Here is a 24,765-nt window from a genome sequence, read left to right as displayed (position 1 = left end):
TTGCCTGGAGAATCCCATGGACGGAGGAGCCTGGTAGGCTGTAGTCCATGGGGTCACTAAAAGTCAGACATGATTGAGCGACTTCACTTTCACTTTTCACTTTCATGTATTGGAGAAGGAAATGGCAACCCACTCCAATATTCTTGCCTGGAGAATCCCAGGGACAGAGGAGCCTGTTGGGCTGCTGTCTATGGGGTCACACAGAGTCGGGCACGACTGATGTGACTTGGCAGCAGCACCATCACAATTAGAGAAAGCCTATGCACAGCAATGAAGACCCAGTGCACCCAAAAAAAAAATAAATACAATTTAAAAAACAGAAAAGAAACCTATATTTTAATCCCAATACTGCCTTTAAGCATTTGTAAAGCATGATTCTTTACAAAAGCCTGCAGTGTTTATTTGATTAACAGCTTACAGGGCTGAGTTCTGAGGTTTCCAGTCAGGCGGCCAAAAAAATGGGTTGAGATCATTTCTCCATCTCATTTGCTGTAATTCAACATGTTGAAACAAATTACAGAAATACGCATTTCAAAACAGGTTTTTAACTGCTTTTTACAGGCTTGTCTACAATTAAATTTGCAATTTTCTCAAGATGTCCTTGACTCTATCCAGCAAAATCAGTCAAACCAGTTCCACACTATGTGTTAGTTGTATGCTTAGCTTAATTTCTCATCAATTCTCCTTCATTCCACACTCCATCCTGCCCTAACCTCTAATGGAATTTAATGTGGTCTTTGATATCCCCTCCAAGTTTACTGATTTCTCCTGATGTGTCCTGTAGGTACTTTATTGTCCAAGACCAAATTCACTGTCGCTCCACTCATCACCTTATCCACCCAAACTTCCTCCATGCATATTCCCAACTTTGATGAAATACCCTGTGATTCACCCAGGCAGAAATCTGCAAGTCATTCTTGAATCTATTCCTTCTACTTCCTTTTCCTATTCCATCCAGTTAGTCACTGGGTGTTCCTAATTCAAAGACCTAAAATTCTCTCTAATAGCTTCTGCTGAAATCTTCTAACTGGTCACCCTACCTCCAAAGACCCATGCCCCTCCTGAGTACCCTTCTATTGTGACATAGTGAAATATAATCATGCTATTTCCTGTTTTAAAATCCTTCTGTGGTTTCCCATCCCAATGAGATATAGTCCAAATTCCTTGGCATAGTGTGGCAGATTCTGCTGACTGCCTACCCCAAACACCAGTGAACACTCTTCCACCTTGTTAACAGAATCCCAATTTTATTCTAGTAACCACACTGCTATGCTTGGCTATGTGTTTCTAGAGTGCTAGCTCCTACCTCAGCCCTAGAGAGTAAACTGTGACCTGTCTGTATCCATCACAGTGGCCTATTCCTTTACCAAGTATTGAGCCTGGGCATATGGTACAGTTCTAGCTAAAGGGAAGTCAGCTGTTGGGAGGAATGGGAGGAGGATGAAAGACATTTTGGGGAAAGATTTCCTCCATCTTAAAAGAAATTAAAAGTTTACATAATGAGAGAGAGAAGAAAAGGGCCCCTTTCAACCTCCTGAAGGATACCTGGAGCTGCTGTAGTCATCATAAGATGGGGTAGGGGGCAAGCCTGGGAATAACAGAATAGAAATATAGAAAAAACATGGGAGAAGCCCTATTTACAGACTTATTATTTAAGGCACTAAATTCATTATTGTTCTTATTTTTAAATCAGTTGAATCAGGGGATTCTGTTAGGTGTGGTCTCCTGACTGATGTGTGCTTAAGTCGTGTCCGATTCTTTGTGACCCCATGGACTGTAGCCTGCCAGGCTCCTCTTGTCTTGGCTTAAAATGCCTGATATGATCTAACCCCCAATATCACCCAAGCTCCTCAACAGGTATTCTCACATACAACCCTGACATATTTACGTTTCTCAGAATTATGCCTTTTCTTACCTCTGAGCCTTTGCACTTGTTATTACTTCTGTGTAAATGACTTTCTTTCACTTCTCTACCAAACGAACTCCTCAAAGCTCAGCTCACGTGTCAGCTTCTCTCTGTGAGCTCCCCCAGTCTGCTCTTGTGCTTTCTGTCTGCTCGTGTAGCACTATGCTCATGCATACTTCTATTAGGGCAGGAATAATTGTTTTAAAAGCTGGCAGTTGTTTGAGTGGGCCTGGTATCAGCTGGCCTGGTAGGAAGACAGAATATCTAGGTTTTGGATGATAATGGGTATTTTGGTCAGGGAAAGTGGGATCCCCTGGGCTTACTCTAGATGGGAGAGGTTTAGACCAAGAAGACTTCAATTACTCTCCAAATAAAACACAGAAATTTTGAGCATTCCCTCTAGAGACTGGGTTTGGGGAGCTCTGGTAAAGAAAAAAAAAAGAGATAAAAGAAAGATGAGGGACCTGTGCAAGGTGGTGGCAGACAAAACAGGAGAGAGCAGCCCTAGAGAGTCCCTATATTGTTTGTCTATAGTTGTATAAGAAATTATCTCTCCCAGTTTCTGTGGATCAGGGATTTACAAGCAGTTTGGCTCAGGGTCTCCTGTGAGGCTACAATCAAGATGTCAGCTGGGGTTCTAGTCATCTGACCTCTGAACTGGCACTGACATATATGCTGCTGAAATGGCATACTTACACGGCGGGCAGGTTGATGGTATCTGTTGGCGGGAGGCCTGTGTGCCTTCTCACATGGACCCTTTCCTGGGATCCTTGGCTGTCTTCACGACGTGGCAGCTGGCTTCTCCCAGAGCAATCTGAGAGAGAAGGATAATGTGAGTGCCAGGTAGAAGCTTTTTCTTTTTAAGACCTAGTCTCAGAAATCACCTGTCTTCACTTACGCCACATGTTATTTGTTCAAAGCCAGTCACTAACTCTCAATCCACATTCAAAGGCGGGGCAATCAGGCTTCATTTTTTGAAGGGAGAAGTATCAAACAATTTGCAGACATATTTTAAAATCACCAGTCCTCAAGACAAGGTGGTCAGGGAAATTTCAAATAATAGCACTGACATCTAGAACTCATCTCTGAATTCTGTGCTACATTATAATCCTCTCCATGACCCTGAACGTTCAGTAAAAAGTCTAATAACACTATAGCCATGTGTTGGAGTACCTTGAAAAATGATGGTCTAACAGTGCAAAAAGATGACAGCAACGGTAGGAAGTGAATTACCAAGTAGGATGATTGAAAATTTAACAAACACAGGAAATCAGTGCCACAAGTCATTCACAGAAATGAAAGGCTCTTCAGAAATATCAGCTGGGGAGGTGGGATGCAGTTGAAAATGCCCACAGTACTTGGGGTGAAGGCATGGGGAGAAGGATATTAATCTCCTTCTCTTGGTTTCCATTCTGATTTTATTTGAGTGTGGGCCATGTGAATTTGAGGATTCTGACTCCATCTTGGCTCTAGGAGTGGGACATGCAAGCCAGGCCTAAGGTAACGGGCTAAGTCCCATCCTTCGGCCACAGCTGTTGTTTTCAGGAGTGGTCACACAGCCTAATTCAAGGCAGAGAGACATATTTGCTGGAGCAAATAAAAAGTATATTTGCTTTTCTTAGGGAGTGTTTGAGGGAGCCCCCCCCCACTCCCCAAATTCTTGATGACATGTTTAAGTTACTGAGTCCATTGAAACCTGAATTCCATTCTTTCTCTGGATAGCCAATTATTTGAGCTAAAAAAATATCCTTAAGTGTTTAAATCAATATGAAAGGGGTTCCTCTTCTTTCAATGTGTTGTATGTTTGATAATTTTCACAATTAAAAGGTAGGGGAAAATTACATTAAATACCATTTTCTCAGTTACCAATCTGGGAAAGATTAAAATGTTTGATGATATACTATGCTAGTAAAGGAGTAAAAAACATTCCATTCTTCCATATGCTCAGGCCCCAAATCTTGGAGTTATCCTTAATCCTTCTCTTACTCTCATACCCACCCCCCACCCAGTCCATAAGAAAAGCCCGTTGGTGCTACCTTAAGAATGTATTTCAGAAGCAGCCATTTCTCACTAACCTCACTGCTACCACCCTTGTCTAAACTACTAAGGCAATGAAGAAATGCACATTGGATAAGGCAAACATGGACCAGGTAACAAGGTTAGGGATGTACCTTTAGTAAAAAGTGCAAAAAAGGGAACTAGAACCTGGAAAACAGCCAGGAAAATGACACATATAATTCAGGGCTTTAAGGTTCACAGGTTGAGGCCCACATCTGCTGTTTTCCACTAATGATGATATTTATATTGTTGATAATGTTTGTTGCATCCTCAACTGTGGCTAGTTGCTTGCTTTGAAACGATACCCCATATTTATAAAGGATTCAGCATCACAGAGCGTTAAAAATATATCACATCTACTTAGATAAATAACCCAAGTGTCATTCCCTGCTGATAGTTTATCTTCTTTGTATGTCAAGGACAACAGACAGTTTACATTCTCTGATAATATTCAAGGAAAGTTTTGCAATTTTAGCCATTTTACTTAAGAAATTAAAAATATTTAAATCTAGGCTTTACAATACAAATTTCATACATTAATTGAGATCACACATGATACAGACCTGAAGTCAGGATATTATTGTCAGGGTTATTTGTGAGATATCCCTAATTTGGTGCTCTTGTCTAGAAACAAGTTGATTGTGCAAAGAAGAAAAGGACAGTAACTAGTTGTGGGCATCTTGGTTTCTTGATTAGCAGTTAGGTAACATGATGCCATCAATTTCTGCAATGGGTGAATGGGCAGTCATAAAGAAAAGTAAGTAATAATAATTATAATAATAATCTTAATAATAATTAATATTTGTTGGGTTCTAACTAGTTGATAGTATAGTAAGAATTTAACATTCTTTTTTGACTGAATCCTGAAACAATTAAGTACTTACATATTATTACTATTACCATTTTACAGATGAGATAATTGAAGTTTGGATTAAGTCATGGAACTTCAGCTACTCTATGCTCTCTCCTTCATCTCTGACATTCATGACCAAGGCAATGTCAGGATGAGTCAGAGAGAAGTCTCTGTTTCTTCCTTTTTTAAATGATTGTAATGAACTATTTGGGGATTTATCATCTTGATCTAGAGAGGCAACACTGTGTGCCTAAGTTTACACTCTGAGGTCAGGCAGGTAAGTGTTTGAAATCTGGTTTCACAACTTTCCTAGCTGTGTGACCCTGAGGAAGTTATGTTGTGAAAGCTCATTTTCTTATCCATAAAATAACAATAATAACACTTCTAGGGTTGCTGCCCTCAATCTTTCTCCACAGCAGCCAAAATGACCTTTTCAAAATGCAAAATTTGATCATGTTATCTAATTTCAACTCAAAATGAGATCCTACAGTTCTAAAGATATAAACTGATACCTTTAACATGACTTTCAAAGCCTCTCATGGTCTGGCCCCTAATTTACCTCCCAGCCTGCATCTCAGTTTATGCTTCCTCTAGTCCTCATCAAATACTGGCCTAAACCTCTCACTACAGGACTTTTGCAATACGACAGTCTTTTTGTCCAGAAAGTTCTGCCTCCCTTACCTCTACTACTGCTCCCCATGATTTGGTTTAACTCTAATTTTTAAGATCTTATTTTAAATGCCACTTTCTCTGTGTAACGTAACTCTATTCAAGTCCCTCTAACATATACTTTCAGTGTATCATATGTTTTCCCTTCAAAGCATACAACCAGGTTGTAATTTTACATTTGTGAGCCTCTGGTTAATGCCTGTGTTCTTCACTAGACCCTAAGCTCCACCAGAAAAGAGACCATGCCTAGGGTTACTCATCTTTGTACCCCAAGCACCTAGTTCAGGGCCTGGCATGTATCATTTGAAAGAATACGTGAACTGGCTAACACTATTAAGCTTTACTGACCCTGCTGAGACTATAACGTCAGTCTACAAAACAAGCATCATCTGGATGTTTAAAACTAGTAGAGTGATATGCTTAGTCGCTTCAGTCATGTCTGACTCTTTGCGCCCTGGTGATAACAAAGTAGTATTTCTCAAAGTGTGAATAACCTGCTGAGAAAATGCAGATGTCCATGCTTCATTCCCAGAGATGTGAGTTGATAGGTCCAGGATAGGGTCTAGAAATTTGCAAGTCTCAGGGGGACCACTGGTCAGAGAGGAAGGAAAGGAACAGAAAGGAGAAACTAACTCACAATCTATCTGTTAGTAAACTCTTACAAAGTAATGGCAGTCTTCTTCCAGTCCTGGTTTCTGAACTCTATTTTGAACTTGTTGCTTACAAGGCAGCTGCCCAGAATTAAGGCCATGTCAGGAAAGGGATGAGCTTTGCTAGCACCCTGTTGTGTGGTGTCTCCGGCTACAGCTGCAGGACAGCTAGGAGGGCTGAGGGGTAAAGGAAATGGAGCTTACGGGATGCATCATTGCTACCACCTAAGGGGAGAAATAGCAGCTGAGGCCCAAGAGCTGTGTGTCTCATTCATTATTATTTTAAATAAATTCTGCCAAATTCTTACAGTGTTTCAGGTACTAAGCTATTCGGAAAATATTAATATTACTATAATGTTACAATGGAGAAAAGAAAGATACTCCTCCTGATGGGACTTCCCATATACTGATAAATAACTACATAAAAAGTAAATGTTTATTGGAATGTACCTCTTAATAATAGATGAATGGGGGTTTAAAAACATTTTAAATTACATCCTGGATCACTAGATGGCTATTATTATTTTGGTAAAGTGAGATAGAGGTCATCACCAATTCTATTCCTCTATTTTGTTATTATAGGTAGTACCAAAGAAGGTTTTTATACAAATAAATAAATGGGATTTTGTCAAATACTTGTCACATTTTCCCATATCCTTAAAATTTGTTAAAAGATTAGAAACCATCTCATTTGAAAAAGGATGTGTTATTCATTTGAGTAATCACTCTTTCAATTTCTGGAAATAAACCCAAAAAGGTTTATCAAGTGACTACTAACTGTTCTTATTTATCTTTTACTTAGAGGCATTTTGGTGTTGGAGCTGAAAACCCTTAAAAATGTGTTTCAGGATTTTTCTTGTTGTGAATAAAGACCTACTTCAATTATTTAGGTCATGTTAAAGCGCTGTAAGAAGACAATTCAGATAGGCAGAAATTGGTATATTATATACAGGTTTGTTATTTCAAGGGCTTCCCTGGTGGTTCAGAGGTTAAAGCGTCTGCCTGCAATGCAGGAGACCTGGGTTTGATCCCTGGGTCGGGAAGATCCCCTGGAGAAGGAAATGGCAACCCACTTCAGTATTCTTGCCTGAACGGAGGAGCCTGGTGGCCTACAGTCCATGGGGTCACAAAGAGTCGGACACGACTGAGCGACTTCACTCTCACTTTTGTTATTTCAAGATTTAAACAAGTTTAAAATTATACATTTGACAGAATTAAAAGAACATGTCACCATCTGAGATGGAGATATTACTTGTAATTAAATGAAATGGTTTCCAAAAGTTCAGGGTATTATATCTTAGATTATATTATTTTGGGAACACTTTTGTTTTACCAGATACACAAGTAGATGCTTTTAAGAATGCAGTTTTATCTACTGTGTGAAAATAAACAGCAAAAGAAGAGAAGGCATTATATGACTAGTAGGTACAGAGTTTACAAAATGGTGTAAAAATAATTGTTTAGGGGATTTATACAATTTACAACATGTTTCTGTCAAAATAATAAGGATATAATAGAAATGCATCAGTTCAGTTCCGTCGCTCAGTCATGTCTGACTCTTTGCAACCCCACGAATCACAGCACGCCTGGCCTCCCTGTCCACCACAAACTCCCGGAGTTTACCCAAACTCATGCCCATCGAGTCGGTGATGCCATCCAGCCATCTCATCCTCTGTAGTCCCCTTCTCCTCCTGCCCCCAATCCCTCCCAGCATCAGGGTCTTTTCCAATGAGTCAACTCTTCGCATGAGGTGGCCAAAGTACTGGAGTTTCAGCTTCAGTCCTTCCAATGAACACCCAGGACTTATCTCCCTTAGGATGGACTGGTTGAATCTCCTTGCAGTCCAAGGGACTCTCAAGAGTCTTCTCCAACACCACAGTTCAAAAACATCAATTTTTCGGCGCTCAGCACATAAAGGAAGGCAAAAAAGGAGTGTCAGTGAGATTTGTGCCCAAATAATAATATGGATTTACTGTATCAAGTAAAATTTTTTCTGGTGTCTATTTCTTCTTTAGTACAAAATGAACTGAAACTTCCTACTTGATAAGAACGAGTGAAGCTAAAGTAATTTGGGGGGGCTTTGCCTGTGAGCCAGGCCTGATGTTAGGTTTGTTTCTTAGACTGATCAAAATAAGTGATTTTGTTTTGCCTTTTTTCTCTTTTATAAATAAGATCATTTAGGAGAAAACATTTTTTAAAATGTGGTGATAGTAACTACTACCATCTGAAAAAAATTGTGCAAAGGGAGACAGTTTATTGCTTAAAGGATGATGTAACTAAAGTTCCAAAAGAAGACACTCTTTTAGTTGTTTGGCTACATGGAGGTTTTTATGCACCAGGGCAATGAAGTCTAACAAGATGAAGGATGATGGGCAAAGGCACTCTTGTTTTTTATATGGTGGAAGGACAAATTGAGAAACATGAGGAAGGGAAGGAGAACTGCCTCATCTGCCTTCTCAGGAAGATTAGTTTTAGGAAAGATACAGAAGATGAGGAACAACAAATTGATTCCCTTATACTGTTCCCCACATACCCATTGGAAAGTCTTCCTATACACATTCCCCAGTTGGAAACTGCTAAAATATATAATTGTATCTTCTCATCCCTTCAGTCCTTACTGATTGCCCCTTCTCTGAATTCCTACAGCTCTTATGGTCTATTCTTGATAATTTAGGAATCAATTTCCCTTTAAGTAACTGTAAAGAAATCAGTCTTATTTTCAAGTGTGACTGCCAGAATCAATCCCATTCTATATTATACTCATACTTCATGTCTGGTCATGAACAATGGCAATTCAGGGAAAGAGAGTAATGTTAAGTAGTAGTAGGACCTGTTTTAGACCTTCAAGATGAGATTTTTATAAGAACAAAGAGCAAAATGCATTCTAGGGAAGAACATGTGTTGGGCTAGAATATAAATCAGCTGTTGTAATGAAGACTCAGGCTAACAGCAACCTCATGAACAAGCTCTCTCCTGTAACAGAGCATGTAGACCCAGAGCACTAATGTAATCCGTAAGGCAGCAGGTTTTCTCTACCTCTTGCTCCTCCACTTGCTAAGCTATGCCATGTCCTCATGACCAAAAACAGCTGACATCTTCTGGGTCTGTATTCTATGACTGGAAGGGAGAAAATGAGGAAAATATTCAAAGGGGACATAATCTTTCCTTTTAAAGGCAGAACCCAGTAATTTCAAATTTGTAACTTCAAATTTGCAATTTCAAATCAATTACACTCACATCCCACTTGCCAGAAATTAGTCACACATACAAAGCTGGCTACAAGAGAAAATGGGGGAAAGCTGCTGAGAAGCCATGTGCCCAAGCTAAAACTTGAAATTTCTATTACTAAAGAAAATAAGACAATATAGTGGTCTCACAGATTAACATAGAAAATGACAGGAGGTAGAAGAGAGCATAGGGAAAACAACTGTCCTAAGAATATAAGAAATTAAGATTCTACAGTGCTTGACTGAGGAGTTTCAGGTGTGGGAAGTTATTGAGAGTTTATAAAGAATATCACCAAGAAAGTTGTCTCTTTGTTTGCTAATTTGTTTTCTAGAAGAGTTTAGGTGCTGGTGAGATATAGGATACAGTATGTAAGATGTGATGAGAGGGTATATCAGAGTTAAGATGGATAAGGTCCTTGTTATTTGAAGTGTGGCCAAGGGTCTCAAATAGCAACAGAATCACCTGGGAGTTTGTCAGAAATGCAGAATCTTAGGCCCCACCCAGACCTACAGAATTATAATGTGGCATTTCTATAGATTATTTAGTGAATAATATTAAAGTCTGAGAAGCGCTGGGCTAGCTTATGCTATGTTATATAATAGTCCTAAAATCTATACTTTAAAACCACAGATACTTCTTTCTTGCTCATGCTGAAAGTTCATCTGGAAGGAAGAGGGTGGCAAGTAAGTGACTCTGCTTCATCATCCTCATCTGGACCCCAGCCTGACGGTGCCTCTACCATCTGAACATCACCAGTCAGGTGGCAAGGGGAGGTAATGTGTGGCTCTTACACTTCTCTCACATTTCCTTTGTCAAGCAAACCCCATAGCAATGCCTGTTTTCAACGAGGTAGGAAACACAACTCTACCATGTCCCTAGAAGGAAAGGAATCAAAATACTGGTGAAGCCAGGAGACCCCAGAGGTAGGGAGGTCTTTCAAAGGTTATCACAATGTGCATGTAAAGTGATCAGACACTGGGAAAATATAGTATCATTTGGAAGGAAAAGGAGAGTATGAACAACAACAAAGATATTTCAGAATAATTATTCTGAAATAATCAAGAAGGACTCCCAGCTTTAGAGTCTGATAGGGTAGAAGTGAAAAATTGTGGAGGAATTGGTTGTTGTGGGGAGCAGAAAGGCTGAATTTGGAATCAGTCAGTCAGTCAGTTCAATTGCTCAGTCGTGTCCAGCTCTTTGTGACCCCATGGACTGCAGCACGCCAGGCTTCCCTGTCCATCACCAAACCCCGGCCCTACTCAAAGTCATGTCCATTGAGCCAGTGATGCCATCCAAACCATTTTATTCTCTGTCGTCCCCTTCTCCTCCTGCCTTCAATCTTTCCCAGCATCAGGGTCTTTTCCAATGAGTCAGTTCTTCACATCAGGTGGCCAAAGTATTGGAGCTTCAGATTCAGCATCAGTCCTTCCAATGAACATTCAGGACTGATTCCCTTTAGGATGGACTGGTTGGATCTCCTTGCAGTCCAAGGGACTCTCAAGAGTCTTCTCCAACACCACAGTTCAAAAGCATCAATTCTTTGGATATGCTAAATCAGAAATTAAAGTGGATATTCGCCCTCCACCTATCTGTCCAACCTCATCTTCTATTACTCCCTCCCATCCCCAACCATGCTCCAGCCACATTGACCTTTCTGTTCCTTTGTATACCAACCTCGTTCTCACCTTAGGATTGTTGTACTTACAGTTTCTTCTGGAATGCCCTTCTCTGAGCCCATCATGAGCTCCTGCCTCTCATTCAGAACTTACCATAGTGTTAGTCACTCAGTCATGTCCAACTCTTTGCAACCCTATGGACTGTAGCCTGCCAGGCTCTTCTGTCCATGGGATTCTCCAGGCAAGAATACTGGAGTGGGTTGCCATTCCCTTCTCCAGGGAATCTTCCTGACCCAAGGATAGAACCTGGGTGTCCTGCATTGCAGGCAGATTCTTTACCACTGAGCCATCAGGGAATACCATAGTGTTACCTCCTCAGAAAGGCCTTTCCTAGTCATACAAATGTAGCCACCCAGTCACACATTATCACGCCTCCCTACTTCAGTTATCAGCATAGTATTTAGGGCTAACCAATATTTTTAATGGCTTATCCCTCCCTCTCCATTAAAAAGTAAGCTCCATGAAGGCATGGACTCTATCTCATATCACCAGTTTCAAATACAGTGCCAGGCAGAGTTGGTACCCAATAAATATTTACTGAATGTTCACATGGAAATTTCACTTACAAGATATGCAATAAGGGAAATATAGATAGGGCTCCAATGAGGAAAACAGAATTGGGATAGTGAAGTTCTCTAAACTATTAGATGAATAGGAAGTATTAAACCTTTAGGAATGTTCCCCCTTAGTGGGTAGAGAAGTGTAGGAGATTCAGAAGTCTAAGGGGTATAGCAGTGTCTCCTGAAGCAAGGACAACGTTTCAGTGAGTGATGGGTCAATGATGGGCAAGTGTTACCTCTTAGTGAAGAAAAATGGGAATAAGAAAAAGACCATTGGATTTGGAAAGGTCATTTGTGACCACAGATTAAAAGAGCAAAAATGTAGGGCTTAAGAGAAAGGACTCGGCAGGTATAGCTCATTAGTGGAGCAGTTTGGCAGTTAAGGGAATTAGTACTCTAGCAGGATTGAGTGGGTTTCTTTTTTATGAAACCCAGGCTTCTTAACTTGAAGTTAATGGACCCCTAGGGGGTCCACAAGTCACTTTTGGGGACTCTGCAAACTCAGATATTATAGGCAAAATTTTCTGTGTGCACAGGGTCAGAGGTGCGGGGAAGAGGATTTGTAGTTTCATTATTTTTCAAAAGGTCGAGACCCAAAGGGTAAACAGTTATTGCTGAGTAGGAAGAAAATAAGAGAGTTTTGTTAAATAAAAAATAAAAAAACTCGGAGGCCCAGAAAATGGCTAAGTTTTAAAGAGAAAAAGAAAAACCGCTTATGTAAGCTAAAGCTAGAAAGATTTTTTTTTTAAGTTCACAATTACATCATCATTTCAGTAATAGTGGGAGTAGAGACCTATCTGGAAACACTGGAGAAACTTGTGCAAACACGATCCAGTGAAGGGTTTACTGAAGCCGGGCAGATGGAGCGCGGAAAGTCTGGGCTCATCAACCCAGCCTGAAGCCATAGCAAAGCACCACCTGTGTAACCTCATGGCCTAGGTGATGCTCAAGGCTGGGGACTGCTGACATTGTTCTTTAACCATAAGCGCCCCTCTGAGACTCCAGCCCACCTGTCTGCGACAGAGAGCCGTCTTAAAACAAAAGGAATCCTCACCGGGAAGGTGGGCTCATCAGTAGTCAGCTTAGGGACAAGCTTCCCCTATTTCACGCACTTTCCTGCTGTGTTTGGGCAGCAGCGGTCTCCTGCCCAGCCTCCCCACCTGTCGTTTCTGAATCATCCCGCCCCACGTCGACACCTCTCTTCCCGGCCTCAGTTGTCGGCCAGGCTCAAGGTCTAACGTCAGCAGGTCTCCGAACTCATTCTCAAGAACTGCGGGGTTTATTGGGTGACTCCGGGGCCTGAGGAGCACCGAGCCCTCAGGAGTGTGCTCGCCCATGGCCCACAAGGAACAACACTCCCGACCTGGCAAGAGTTTAACCGGCCGCCGCCTGCATGTCGCAACAGCTTTCCTGACAGGCCGGTGGGCCACGCCAGGGGATGCCAAGCCCAGGCCGGCTCCGCCCCACGCCAGCCCGACATCCCGCGGGAATAGAGCTCTGGCGTCAGGGCCCCCAGCCCGCACGCGACCTGCGAGTCTAGGTACTCGGGGCAGGCGCTTGAGCGCAGATCTTAACGGCACCAGTCAGCGGTTTGACCTTGAAGGCCGAATACCGCCCTTCCCCTCCCCCTCCCTCTCTCCCTCCCCACCCCCCAAAGCGATGCAGCCTGCAGCGCACACAGCTCCCCCGGCGCCAGTCTGGGGCCCAAATTCCGCCTCGATAGCCCTGGGCGCTTCGCCCTCTTCCAGTAGCCAATCGGATCCCAACGTAATGCTAGCCAATGGCCGGGGTCAAGGCATCAAGGGTGGTTGAGCCTATCAAAGTTCAGCCTTAAGTTTCTCCCGCCCTCCAGAAAAGTCGGAGGGCGGGTTGATCTTACCTGTTGACCAATCAAATGGCCAATAAACAAGAAGCTTCCAAGATCAAAGGGGAAGGGGTGGGATCTAAGCGGTAGCAACGCCGCGGGGCGAAGGAATGACAGGCCATTTCACTAATACCAAAGACAAATTTTTTAACGTAAGACAAGGGGCGGAGCTAACTTGGCGGCTGCACCAATGGCTGACTGAGGGGCGTGTCCTCGGGGCCAAGCGGGAGCCGGAGGCCCCGGGCTCTCTGGGCCGCGCCTGAGGCAGACGCGACGGGGCTGGGGGGCGGCGGCAGTGGCGGCGGTGGCGAGGGTGGGCGCCGCAGCTGGCCCGGGTGGATGGAGTTGGAGGGGCGGGGTGCTGGCGGTGTGGCGGGGGGGCCGGCGGCTGGGCCGGGGCGGAGCCCCGGGGAGTCGGCGCTGCTGGACGGGTGGCTGCAGCGGGGCGTGGGCCGGGGGGCCAGCGGCGGGGAGGCCGGGGCCTGCAGGCCCCCGGTTCGACAGGATCCGGACTCCGGCCCGGACTACGAGGCGCTGCCGGCTGGAGCCACTGTCACCACGCACATGGTGGCGGGCGCCGTGGCAGGGATCCTGGAGCACTGCGTGATGTACCCCGTCGACTGCGTCAAGGTGAGACCTGGACCTGCTCCGAACCCGACCTGGGGCTGACCCGACCCCCTGGGTCATGCCTGGAGCCAGGATCCCAACCGAGAGGCGGAGCCGACAGGGGTTCCTTTCTGGTTCCTACCATCACCACACTATTCGACCGATACTCCATGCAAGCAAGGTCCCAGCCGGGAATTGATCCCAGTCAGGAACGGGGACCCACTTCTAACCGTCAGTGAGATCTGAATCGGGACTCTGGGAAGAAAATCTGTCAGCCAAAACCCTGGATCCCAGCTGGGACTAAACAGGAATAGGGTGGGATGGGAAAGGAACAGGTAAGTGCTACTAACTTCATATAGGTAACACTTACTGAAGACCCTGAATAGGACCTTAAAAGTTAGAGATGTTCCGATTGCTTTTACAAACTCATCTTGTGTGTTTACAAGTGACAGGGCAGGAACCAGAGTCTGGGATCTCTCAGTTAGATGAAAGATTTACTTATTAAATCTTAATCGATGAGTGAGTTGAAATCATTGTGCAGTCAGAATTCAGAGTTCCTGACTGGAAATGATCCGGGAAAGACCATGTTCAGGGAAAAGTTTCGGTTTCTCTGTGCAGCAGGCCTGATACCCCACCTATTTCCTGAACATGAAAATTTAGCTGGGATTGGGGTTGTGTATGTGCAGGGAGCACGTCACCCCTCCAAGGAGGGATGGACCTCATAGTGTGTATCTTTAGACACTTGAAGTTGACAAAAAGGGAAAAGTTGCCTATAAGGGAGGCATGACAGTATTGGAAAATAGATGTTAGTGTGAAGAAAGTAGATGTTAGTGTGAAGAAAATGAAATGGGACCAACATGAGGGCATGATTCCTGGGAAAGTAAAAGTAATCTCATCCACACCAGGCAGGCTGTTGAGTGGGTACAAGACTAGGTGGTGACTCGGTGTTTCTGAAGAAAGCTGGGTAACGAGGGGAAATGCATTGTTCTTTACAGTTCTTATTTTTGTGCATTAGCAAAGGAGCCACCACTAAATAAGTTGAGTGAGAAGTAAACTCAAGGGGACTATTGAAATAAATATCCTGGCAGAGACTAGTTCTTCCTTTACATGTTAAGGGTAAGAGTCGAAAAATATCCTCACAGCTCTTGGATGTATGTCTTCTTCTCAAACTAGGGAAAAGTTACATGTTTAGGAGGAGAGTATTAACTTGGGAGATGCAAAATCTGTCTCTTCTGCTTCTCCCTGGTTCCAGTACCGTTTCATGTTTTCACTAGTAAGGTGGATGAGGAAGTGGAGAATGTGCTTGTTAAGCTTTGTAAATGACACTGAGCTGGTAGGAGTATTCTAGCACACTGCAAGGTAACTCCTACCAAAGGCCATACATTGAAACTGGTAAATGCACTTGACTAAAATGGATATTAGAATTTTAAATACCCATGTCAATTGTGAGGAATAGAAAAAATAGTAAAATCCATGAAAGAGGAGTAAGAGGATGGCTAGTGCTCTAACAATATTGAAATGTCAAACAGATAAGTACAAATAAAAAAGATTCAGATATTTATATAGAGTCTAGATTGAATGACTATGAGTTGTTAATGCTGTGTATCCAAAAGTTAACATCTAACTGCAGGGTAACCTCACTATACTTGAACTGTGAGTAGAGTTTAAGAGTAGATAGTCTAGGGTGCTATCTTTCAGGATGGGTATCAAATGAAAACTGGATCAAAGAGAGTAATGGCTTGAAAAATACTATCTGATAATGTGACTGACTTAGAAATATTACCACAGCTATTCAATTTAAGTGTTCCTCCACTACCTTGGGCAACTATCTCCTTATTCCATATATTTACATAAATACTGTTTTTGTTGTAAACAATCTGTAACTTCCCCTGTTAGAAATGCTTCTAGAAGAGGGGTCCCTAACTTCCACGCCTTGGACTGGTGCTGATCCTGTCAGATCAGCAGCAGGATTAGATTAGAAGTAAAGTGCACAATAAATGGAATGTGCTCATATCATCCCAAAACACCCTTCCTTTCTGCCGTCTGAAAAAAAACTGCCTTCCACGAAACTGGTCCCTGGTGCCAAAAAGTTGGGGACTGCTGCTCTAGAATACTTGGCTGCATATTCTTAAATGGGGCAAGTCTTTGTCCTCTGACAAGGTGGAGTTGATAGTTTAGTTATTGAAGCCATTCAGAATCAAATGTGGTAGTTCAGGTGGGAGATCAAAATGGGTAATGCTGATGGGGATCAAAGATAAGGTAGGACGGGAAAGCAAGGAGACTGATTTCCTCCTGAGCTGATAAACCCACTGAGGGAACACTTTAGAAAGAGAAGTTCCAGAAATGTTTTGCATAAATGCAGCAGCATTGCTGAAATAAGTTACTTGTAGCCTTCCAAGGTAACTGTTTTGAAGAACAGTTCTTATTCATTTACATAAGTGTTGGATTTTTTTATTTTAATTAGTAATACAACATTACAATCACGCCTCAAAGCACTCTATTAAATAATTATTTCATCTGGAGGGAAAAAAATGCTCAGGAATTTTCAAAAATACAAAAGCATATTTTAGAAGAATCATCTTCATTTGCCATAGATGCTGGGATTTAAATGACTATAGGGAAAAACTAGGTGAGACCGTTAGGACTCAGGGTCAGTTAATACTGATTACAGCAGTAGATACTGTTGTGCAGACTTGAAAGTAAAATTCAAATCTCTTCCTTCAGAAGGGTTTACAGCAGTAGATACTGTTGTGCAGACTTGAAAGTAAAATTCAGATCTCTTCCTTCAGAAGGGGCTTCCCAGTTTACTTGTCCCTAGGCAGCCCTTCTTCCTCTTTTACTAGGCAGAGAGGAAGAGCAGCCCAAAGTACCCTAAGACTAGAGGCAGGTATCTGTGTTGGAGCCTAAAGGGCAACCACAGTGTTTGCCAGTGAAAGCTGACAGTGCCTCTGGCATGCAGGACTGTGCATCCCCAGGCCACTTATCAGGGTCAGGTCGACTTAAATATCCTTGGGAGGGACCATGGGAAGTCAGCATAGCCTGGCTAGACTACAGTTATTCAGCCAGCTATTTCCATGGTCATAATAGGGAGGTTTGGGAGTACAAGTGAGTTCGTTTTCCTCTTCTGTGCTTCAGAGGCAAGTACCAGACTATCTAAAAGGATAGGGTCTGCAGCCTAAAGCAGTCAGAACCCCCCTCAATATCTTGTTAAGCACCTGTCACCAAGGTGCTGCTTTTTGGCTTTGCAGTGGTGAAGCAAATAAATCTGTAAGTTAAGGAGAAAAAAACAAAGGGAAATAGATCTTTTTCAAACCAATGGAAGCTTAGGAGATGAAAGCATTGGCTTCTTTGATTTTCTTGTATCTAATAATAAGTATTCAGTAAATGGCAATTACTCATGTTTGTCATGCCCTGTCTGATGTGCCTTGCAGTTATTGATTTAATCCTTGGAACAGCTTCATGAAGTAAACACCATTTTCACTATTTTATAGATGAAGAAAAGGAGGCAAGTTAAGTAACTTGCCCACAGTCACACAGTTAGTGGCAGAGCCATGATTTAAACCCAGTCTGACTCCCCAGCCTTCCGTACAGCCTCCCAAAAGCAGATTTCCAGAACCAAGCAAGGCACAGAATTTCACAATAGTGCTTCTTCCTGCAGATGAACAACTGGACAGATCGATCATTACAGCCACAGAGGAACTTTAGAGTGAAAACAAAAAATAAAAAGTCAAGCCTGATCTATATGGTTAAAATCTATATAGTGGTTAAAGAGCAGTTAGCTGCCCATCCATATCTTCAAAAACTGGTAAATGAGACAATACTGCCATGATCTGTAAACCCTAAGATATGAACTAATATTTCTAAGAATCATATTTGAACACAATAAAAAGCCTTGTATTTCTGACACCTCATAAATTAGCAATGGCTTTTACATGCTTTAACTCTGAATCCCCCAGTAGCCCTGTGCACTAGCCATCCTTGGTCTCATGTTATAGATGACGACCTGAAGCTCAGAGGTTAAGTGACATACCCGAGCCTACACAGCCAGCAAAGCTGGGGCTCCTACTCAGGCTTTCATACCGAAATGTGGCTTGTTTTACCACACTGCTTCCTTCCCTATTAGTCTAACTTTTCTTCAAAGCCAGGCAGTGTTTTTTTATATCGAAGACTATTTGTTAATTCTCACTTAGAGATTTCATCTTTCTCTGAAAGATTTATTGACTCACAAATTTGGGAAGCCATATTTGTTTTTATATTTGGTGTGGCTTAGGCCTGGGTCCTCTCCATGAGGGTGTATCTCCATTGAGTTAGAATTGTGAATTAGATTTAGACATGTGTGTAAAATGTTCAGTGTAACTTACCACCATCCAGGTTTCTCTTGTGGGTAAACGGTTCCAGGCCTCTGAGGCCAGACCTTTAAGTCTGGTTACCCAAATATGATACTGACTCCAGTAGAGCACTGTGATTTCTAAACATTCCCTCAATACAAGATTAGTTTTTTAACAAACCTGTGGAAACACACAGTTGTTAAGCTACCAGTTTATCTATTAGTGTCCCTACCCAGCAAAGGCCTGTAGTCTTGAATAACTCCTCTGATGAATTTTATCCTCCCAGGTGATGTGAAAGATCAGTAAACACATTCTTTATTAGAAATTAATGTTTTTTGGTTGTTTTGTTTTGTGTTTTTTATTGAGAAGTAAAAAAGAATGTATCACATTGTGATAAGATCCTGTGTATTTCTGATTGAACTTCAAATAATTAATCTTTTATCCAGTTCTTTGTTGGTAGCTGGAAGGAGAAAAGAACTCTAGAAGAATGTGGATTGCTTGCAGCTAACTAGGACTTGTTAATCTGGTTAGATTGTTTTCTCCCATGCTTTTGAGAAGAGACATTACTCTTGGATTAGATGGACAATAGGAAGGTTCCAGCTGTTCAGTCCAGATTGAATCAGTGACAGGAATGAAGTAGGAATTTAAGCTGTACTTGGGCATTAGTTGCCCCTATTGGTTCACTAATGGTCTTTCTGAACTGGTGTAAACAAAACTAAGGTTCTTCATTCTTCCATTACAAACAAATCTCGAGTGCCTACTGTATTGCAGGCACTGGACATTGATTTTATACTGATAGTCTCCAAGCCACCTTAGCCTTGAAATGGGTCAGTAGACAAGAGATCTGCCCTGTAGACTCATCTTTCAGAGAAAGTTGGTGATTTGTGAACTATAAGATTAATTTCCCAAGTTTCAATAAAACTTTGTCCAAGATTGTCAGAATATCTACCACATACATTCATTCTAGTCATTGAATCCTCTGGAGATTCCAAGGGTTATGTTTCACTGAGACTAATTTTTATTCATTGATGCCAGTTTTGGGATTTAGCCAGTTTAGATTAGAAATCTGGAATCTCCCTCAGTTTTAGAGACTAGATTGGTTTCCACCTTCATAGTTTGAGGGTAAACTTTCTTTCCCAGGAAACTAGAGCAGCATCTATTAGGAATGTTATTTCTGCCAAAACTGTAATGTGCAGGCCCAGCTGCCAATGCTAAGTATTCTGAAGAAGTCAGATTATCATCAAGCTATGTCAGAGGTTGAGTCCTCATCTCATTAGTATGTGATCAGGAAGCAGGCCCAGGACCAGTCTTCAGTAGTAATAAAGTATATTGTAGACAGTAAATAGCTAACTTTAGAATCCACTTGTAAAGAGCTCTCAGTCTGAGTTTATAAAGATACAAAAGCAACTTCTCCTGAAACACAGGCTTAATATTTGTTGCTGAGGCTCTGAATCACTTTGAAGTTCAAGAACACTTATCAAGGAGTAATTTTTTGAGGGAAAATAATGGTGTCCTAATCATAGAGTCATGTGTTATTGTTTAGTCATTAAGTTGTGTTCAACTCTTTTGAGACCCTGTGAACTGTTGCCTGGAAGGTTCCTTCTGTCCATGGGATTTCCCAGGCAACAATACTGGAGTGGGTTGCCATTTCCTTCTCCAGGGGATCTTTCCATCCTAAGGATTGAACCTACCTCTCCTGCATTGGCAGATGGGTTCTTTACTGCTGAGCCACCAAGGAAGCCTGTAGAGTCATAGATGACCAGAAAAAAAAAAAAAAATCCAAGGCTTGGAAAGATTGGATATAGATTTGGAAGGCAGTAAAACTGGATGCCAGGTATCACTTCTACATATTGACGCGATTTCACATAGAAGTCTGCCCAGAGCTCAGGCCTGAGTGCTGAGACTGGGTGAGCCGTCAGATCCCTGACACTGCACTTCTCCATTCTGTACTTTCAGACCCGGATGCAGAGCCTACAACCAGATCCAGCCGCCCGCTATCGCAATGTGTTGGAGGCCCTCTGGAGGATTATAAGAACGGAGGGCCTGTGGAGGCCCATGCGAGGCCTGAACGTCACAGCAACAGGCGCAGGGCCTGCCCACGCCCTCTATTTTGCCTGCTATGAAAAGTTAAAAAAGACATTGAGTGATGTAATCCACCCTGGGGGCAATAGCCATATTGCCAATGGTATTGAGCCTTCCTGTGCTGGTTCTCCCACTTTCTCAACTCTTTGGGCTTTGCTGCTGTCAGTGCTTTCCAGTCTCAGCATGGTTTGAAGCTGCAGCTTTGGGCTGGGGTAGGCCAGATTGTAGAGAAGGGACTTCCAAACCTGATGTTCTAAGACAATGAGCTGCTTCCACCCCACGCCTTCTTCTGGGCACCTCAACAAATGGTTACAGTATCCTTCCTTATGTACCTGCTTGACTGTTTCATCTTCTCCCTGGCATCAATTTCTAATGCCCTGACAATGTAGAGACACACTCTGAGATACCCACTCTGTGTATTTCTTGTTAGTCAGGTGGTAATCCTGCTCCTCGGGGTAGGATTGGAAGTGACCCAGTTACCCGCGCAAGACATTAATGGAGCCTCAATTCTCTGCCTCACATTTTCAGGATCCCAATTGCCCAGAGGCAGTTTGTATCACAGAGGACCAGACAAGAGCTTAACCAGTGAATGGGGGTGGGGCCTGGGTCTTCTGTCCAAAGAAACCAAAGGATGAAGGTTATATGGGAGTGAGGGAAGGGATAGCAGCCTGGAGAAAACCAAAGTGAAAGGGGAGAGGAGAGGGTGAGGGTTAGGGTAGTTCGGGCCCTGAGAGAAAAGTCTAGATGGACAGCTGTTAGGATCTGGAGACAGGCTGGGCAGCATGGGGCGGCTGGGCAGCATGGGGCAGCAGGACAGGTAGATGAGGTTCTGTGGTGGAGACCTAGTCGCCTGCCCCTCGTGTGCTCCCTCCAGTGGGCTGATGTGCTGGCATCCCCTGGCCACAATGGATCAGCTTCCTATCTGGGGCATGAGCTGCATCAGTCCTCAGAGCCATCTTTGTTAATGAAATCCGGGCTGTTCTCTCAGACTTCCTGGCCTTTGTATGGTAGACTGATGGCCATAGTAAGTTAGAGGGAACAAATAGCCTCATTTCTCTCAAGAGGCATTTAGAAGCAGTGGGTTCCCGTCTTTTAAACTGGCTGTTAGTATCCCCTCTCCCTGGTGTGGTTATCACAGCCACTCCCCTTCACTCTGGGGTATCCCTGAATCATTCACCCCCTCCTGGCCTTACATGTGGCAGTTGTTTTTTCCTTTGCAGGTGCGGCTGGGTGTGTGGCAACATTACTTCATGATGCTGCCATGAATCCAGTGGAAGGTAATGATTCCTCACCCTTTCCCTCGTGGGCAGCTTCATCTACATCTCCAGGCTTTTCCTTTGTTTTGGGTTTGCAGAAGAAAGCCAGGGAGCACACCATGTTTTGGTGGGAAAGCCTGCTGGTAGTACATTGTCTTACCAGTAGAGGGCGCTCCCTCCACGCTCTCAGTGCTTAGGAAGATTCCCTTAGGTGGGAAGCATGTTCATTGAGATTTAATTCATCTGGGGGTTCCCTAGAAAATCGTATGAGACTGTCTGTGGTCTGTTCCTGGGCCTTCCTGAAAGTCCACTTTGTAATGGATTTGATCTAAAAAATTTAGCAGATTATTTCACTTCTCTTCAAAGAGATGAAAATGGATTTTGACGTTTGAAACTGCTGCCTTTCTTGTTGGGATAAATAATGGTTGAGATAGAAATGAAAGAGTAACATTAACAGAGCTTAGTCCCTGCATGCTGCTTGGATCTTGGCTTTTCAGTTGGAGAATGAGGTCCCCAAACAAATATGAAAGGACAGCACAGTTACCATGTTCCTTAAAGTTCCAGTTCTTTACCTGTCTGGGCAAGACCACGGAAAGGAAGGGGTCAAAGCTAAGCTGAGGATCTCGAACTCTTGCCATGAGTCTGCTTGAGGGGGTGGGAGGTGTTTGGAAACTAAAGCCACACTCTTCTTGGCTAAGACTTTTGTTTTTGGTAGCCCTTCTCCAGCTCTTCCTCCTGTGGAAGGATGGCGTCCTCATATTGTAAGAGGTCTGCATTCTGTGTACCTGAGGATTGGGATTGTTAGGGCTGCGTGTTTGTCATTATGTTCACTGCCACTGAATCTTTTCTTGTCCTGGGACTTGATGAAAGAGTAAGATGGTAGTAATAATAGGTACTTATTCCAAGGAACCCCTATGGAGTCTCCCAACGGTAGATATATATTAATTGGTTGGTCTTAAATCCTACTGGAAGTGGTTCCATTATTTTTTAGCCCTTTATCAACCCTCTCCTATGCCCTCCTCTCAAAAAGGGGAAGCTTTCACTTAGCAGGCCAACTGACAACTCACTCATACTTTTTTCTCTCTCCAATCCATTGGCTGATCCACTGACTTGGGACTCTGCTCCTGGACATTCCTGCTCACCGGCTGAATGCTGTCGCCATTCCCTTCTCACTGATGGCACCGCCAGTGGTCAAGCAGAGGATGCAGATGTACAACTCACCGTACCACCGGGTGACAGACTGTGTACGGGCAGTGTGGCAAAACGAAGGGGCCGGGGCCTTCTACCGCAGCTACACCACCCAGCTCACCATGAACGTTCCCTTCCAAGCCATTCACTTCATGACCTACGAATTCCTGCAGGAGCACTTTAACCCCCAGAGACGGTACAACCCCAGCTCCCACGTCCTCTCCGGAGCCTGTGCAGGAGCTGTAGCTGCCGCTGCCACAACCCCACTGGACGTTTGCAAAACACTGCTCAACACCCAGGAATCCCTGGCTTTGAACTCAAACCTTACAGGACATATCACAGGCATGGCTAGTGCCTTCAGGACGGTGTATCAAGTAGGCGGGGTGACCGCCTACTTCCGAGGGGTGCAGGCTAGAGTCATTTACCAGATCCCCTCCACAGCCATCGCTTGGTCTGTGTATGAGTTCTTCAAATACCTGATCACTAAAAGGCAAGAGGAGTGGAGGGCAGGCAAGTGAAGTAGCACCAAATGGAACCAGGGTTCAGCCAGCGCTGATGCCCTGCCCACGCCAGCCATGTTCTCCGTCTTGAGACGCGTCCCAGCCTCGAATGGAGGAAGGAAGGCAGAGGGCTTGCTCTCCCCAGGCTCTGGGTGTCTGGCTGGGTTCCTGCCGCCCTCTGTCGCCACCGCCTTTCCTTCCGGGCCCTAAGCAAGTGCAGCAAGTCACACCACAGCATCTCTGACACTCTCCTTCCTGGGCCTGATGACCTGCTCTAGACTGTTACAGAGGGATAAGCAGCTCATTCCCCTGGTTCCTAATAAAAAGCCTTTAAATTAAATAGTTTCATCGGGTTTGTATTGCCAAAGGGGAAGTGAAATGCTGTCAACCGTTCTTGATTTGAAGTGTAAATCAAGGGGCCCATAGGGAAGGTTTGTTGCCTGTGTAGTTTTTGTATCTGCTGTTTTCATGGTGATTTAAGACTCTGGGGTCATACTCCCCCTTGGTTAGTAATAGGCTCCAAGGAATCTCTCTGATGGCAGGAACAATGGGTCTTTGACAGATCCTAACTAAAAAGGTGCTCTTGATCCTCACTGTTGCCTTTTCCCTAGGGCAGTGGTGAGGCTCAGGCAGGTAGATCTCTCTGCTCTGATTCTCAGCTCCCCCTGCAGCAGTAAACCTTTCCACATGACACCTGGTTTTCTAATGTAGTTGCAAAGCTAAAATTAGTTGGTGAAGCTTCAAGTCCTAAAGATTACATGGTAAATAATACTACTTTTCATTTGATGTTAAGGCTTTTACAAAGTACTCTAACATAGGTGATCTCATTTGGTTCTCCCAAAATCTGAAGTAGGCAGTGCAGGTATCATCTCTGTTTTACAGGTAAGGAAAGCTCAGAGAGGGTGTGACTTGCTCAAGGTCTCACAGTAAGTGCAGAACTGGGACCCCAACTCAGATCATTTATCCCCAGAAGTGAATCTAATTGTGCCCTCCTACAGATAGGGGAAGAGTGGAGGGTATGTCCTCCACCTGCCATCTGAAGGAGCTCCCTGCCCAGGACCACTTAGGCTCTGGGAGACTTACAGGGACAGGGTTTTCACTGGTGGGTTTGGTGGGCCAATTTGTTCCTTTTTTTTTTTGTACCTGAGTCAGTTGTTAGCAAGTTGTTCAGTACACAGAGTGGAAATTTAACCCCCTAAAACTTCATCTGTCATCTTTGCTATGTCATCTGTCATCATTCATTAACTATTGAGTATCTTGTGTTGGGGGCATGATGATAAATAAAACCATCCCCACTCTACCCCCCCAAAAAAGATTAAAAAAAGAAAAATTATGCCAGCC

General features: G+C 43.4%; 1 protein-coding gene across 1 annotated transcript; it reads left to right on the top strand.

Annotated features, from left to right (window-relative positions):
- The first annotated feature begins 13,780 nt into the window (after positions 1-13,780).
- Positions 13,781-23,764, top strand: SLC25A28 (solute carrier family 25 member 28). The gene is made up of 4 exons (XM_065923075.1): positions 13,781-14,094; positions 20,355-20,583; positions 21,701-21,757; positions 22,925-23,764. Exons 1-4 carry the CDS (start codon positions 13,804-13,806, stop codon positions 23,440-23,442), a joined length of 1,095 nt encoding a protein of 364 aa, XP_065779147.1. The 5' UTR covers positions 13,781-13,803; the 3' UTR covers positions 23,443-23,764.
- The last annotated feature ends 1,001 nt before the right edge of the window (positions 23,765-24,765 follow it).

Source organism: Muntiacus reevesi, chromosome 2, assembly GCF_963930625.1.
Source record: "Muntiacus reevesi chromosome 2, mMunRee1.1, whole genome shotgun sequence".
Taxonomy (NCBI): Eukaryota; Metazoa; Chordata; class Mammalia; order Artiodactyla; family Cervidae; genus Muntiacus; species Muntiacus reevesi.
This window is presented reverse-complemented; position numbering and strand designations above follow the sequence as displayed.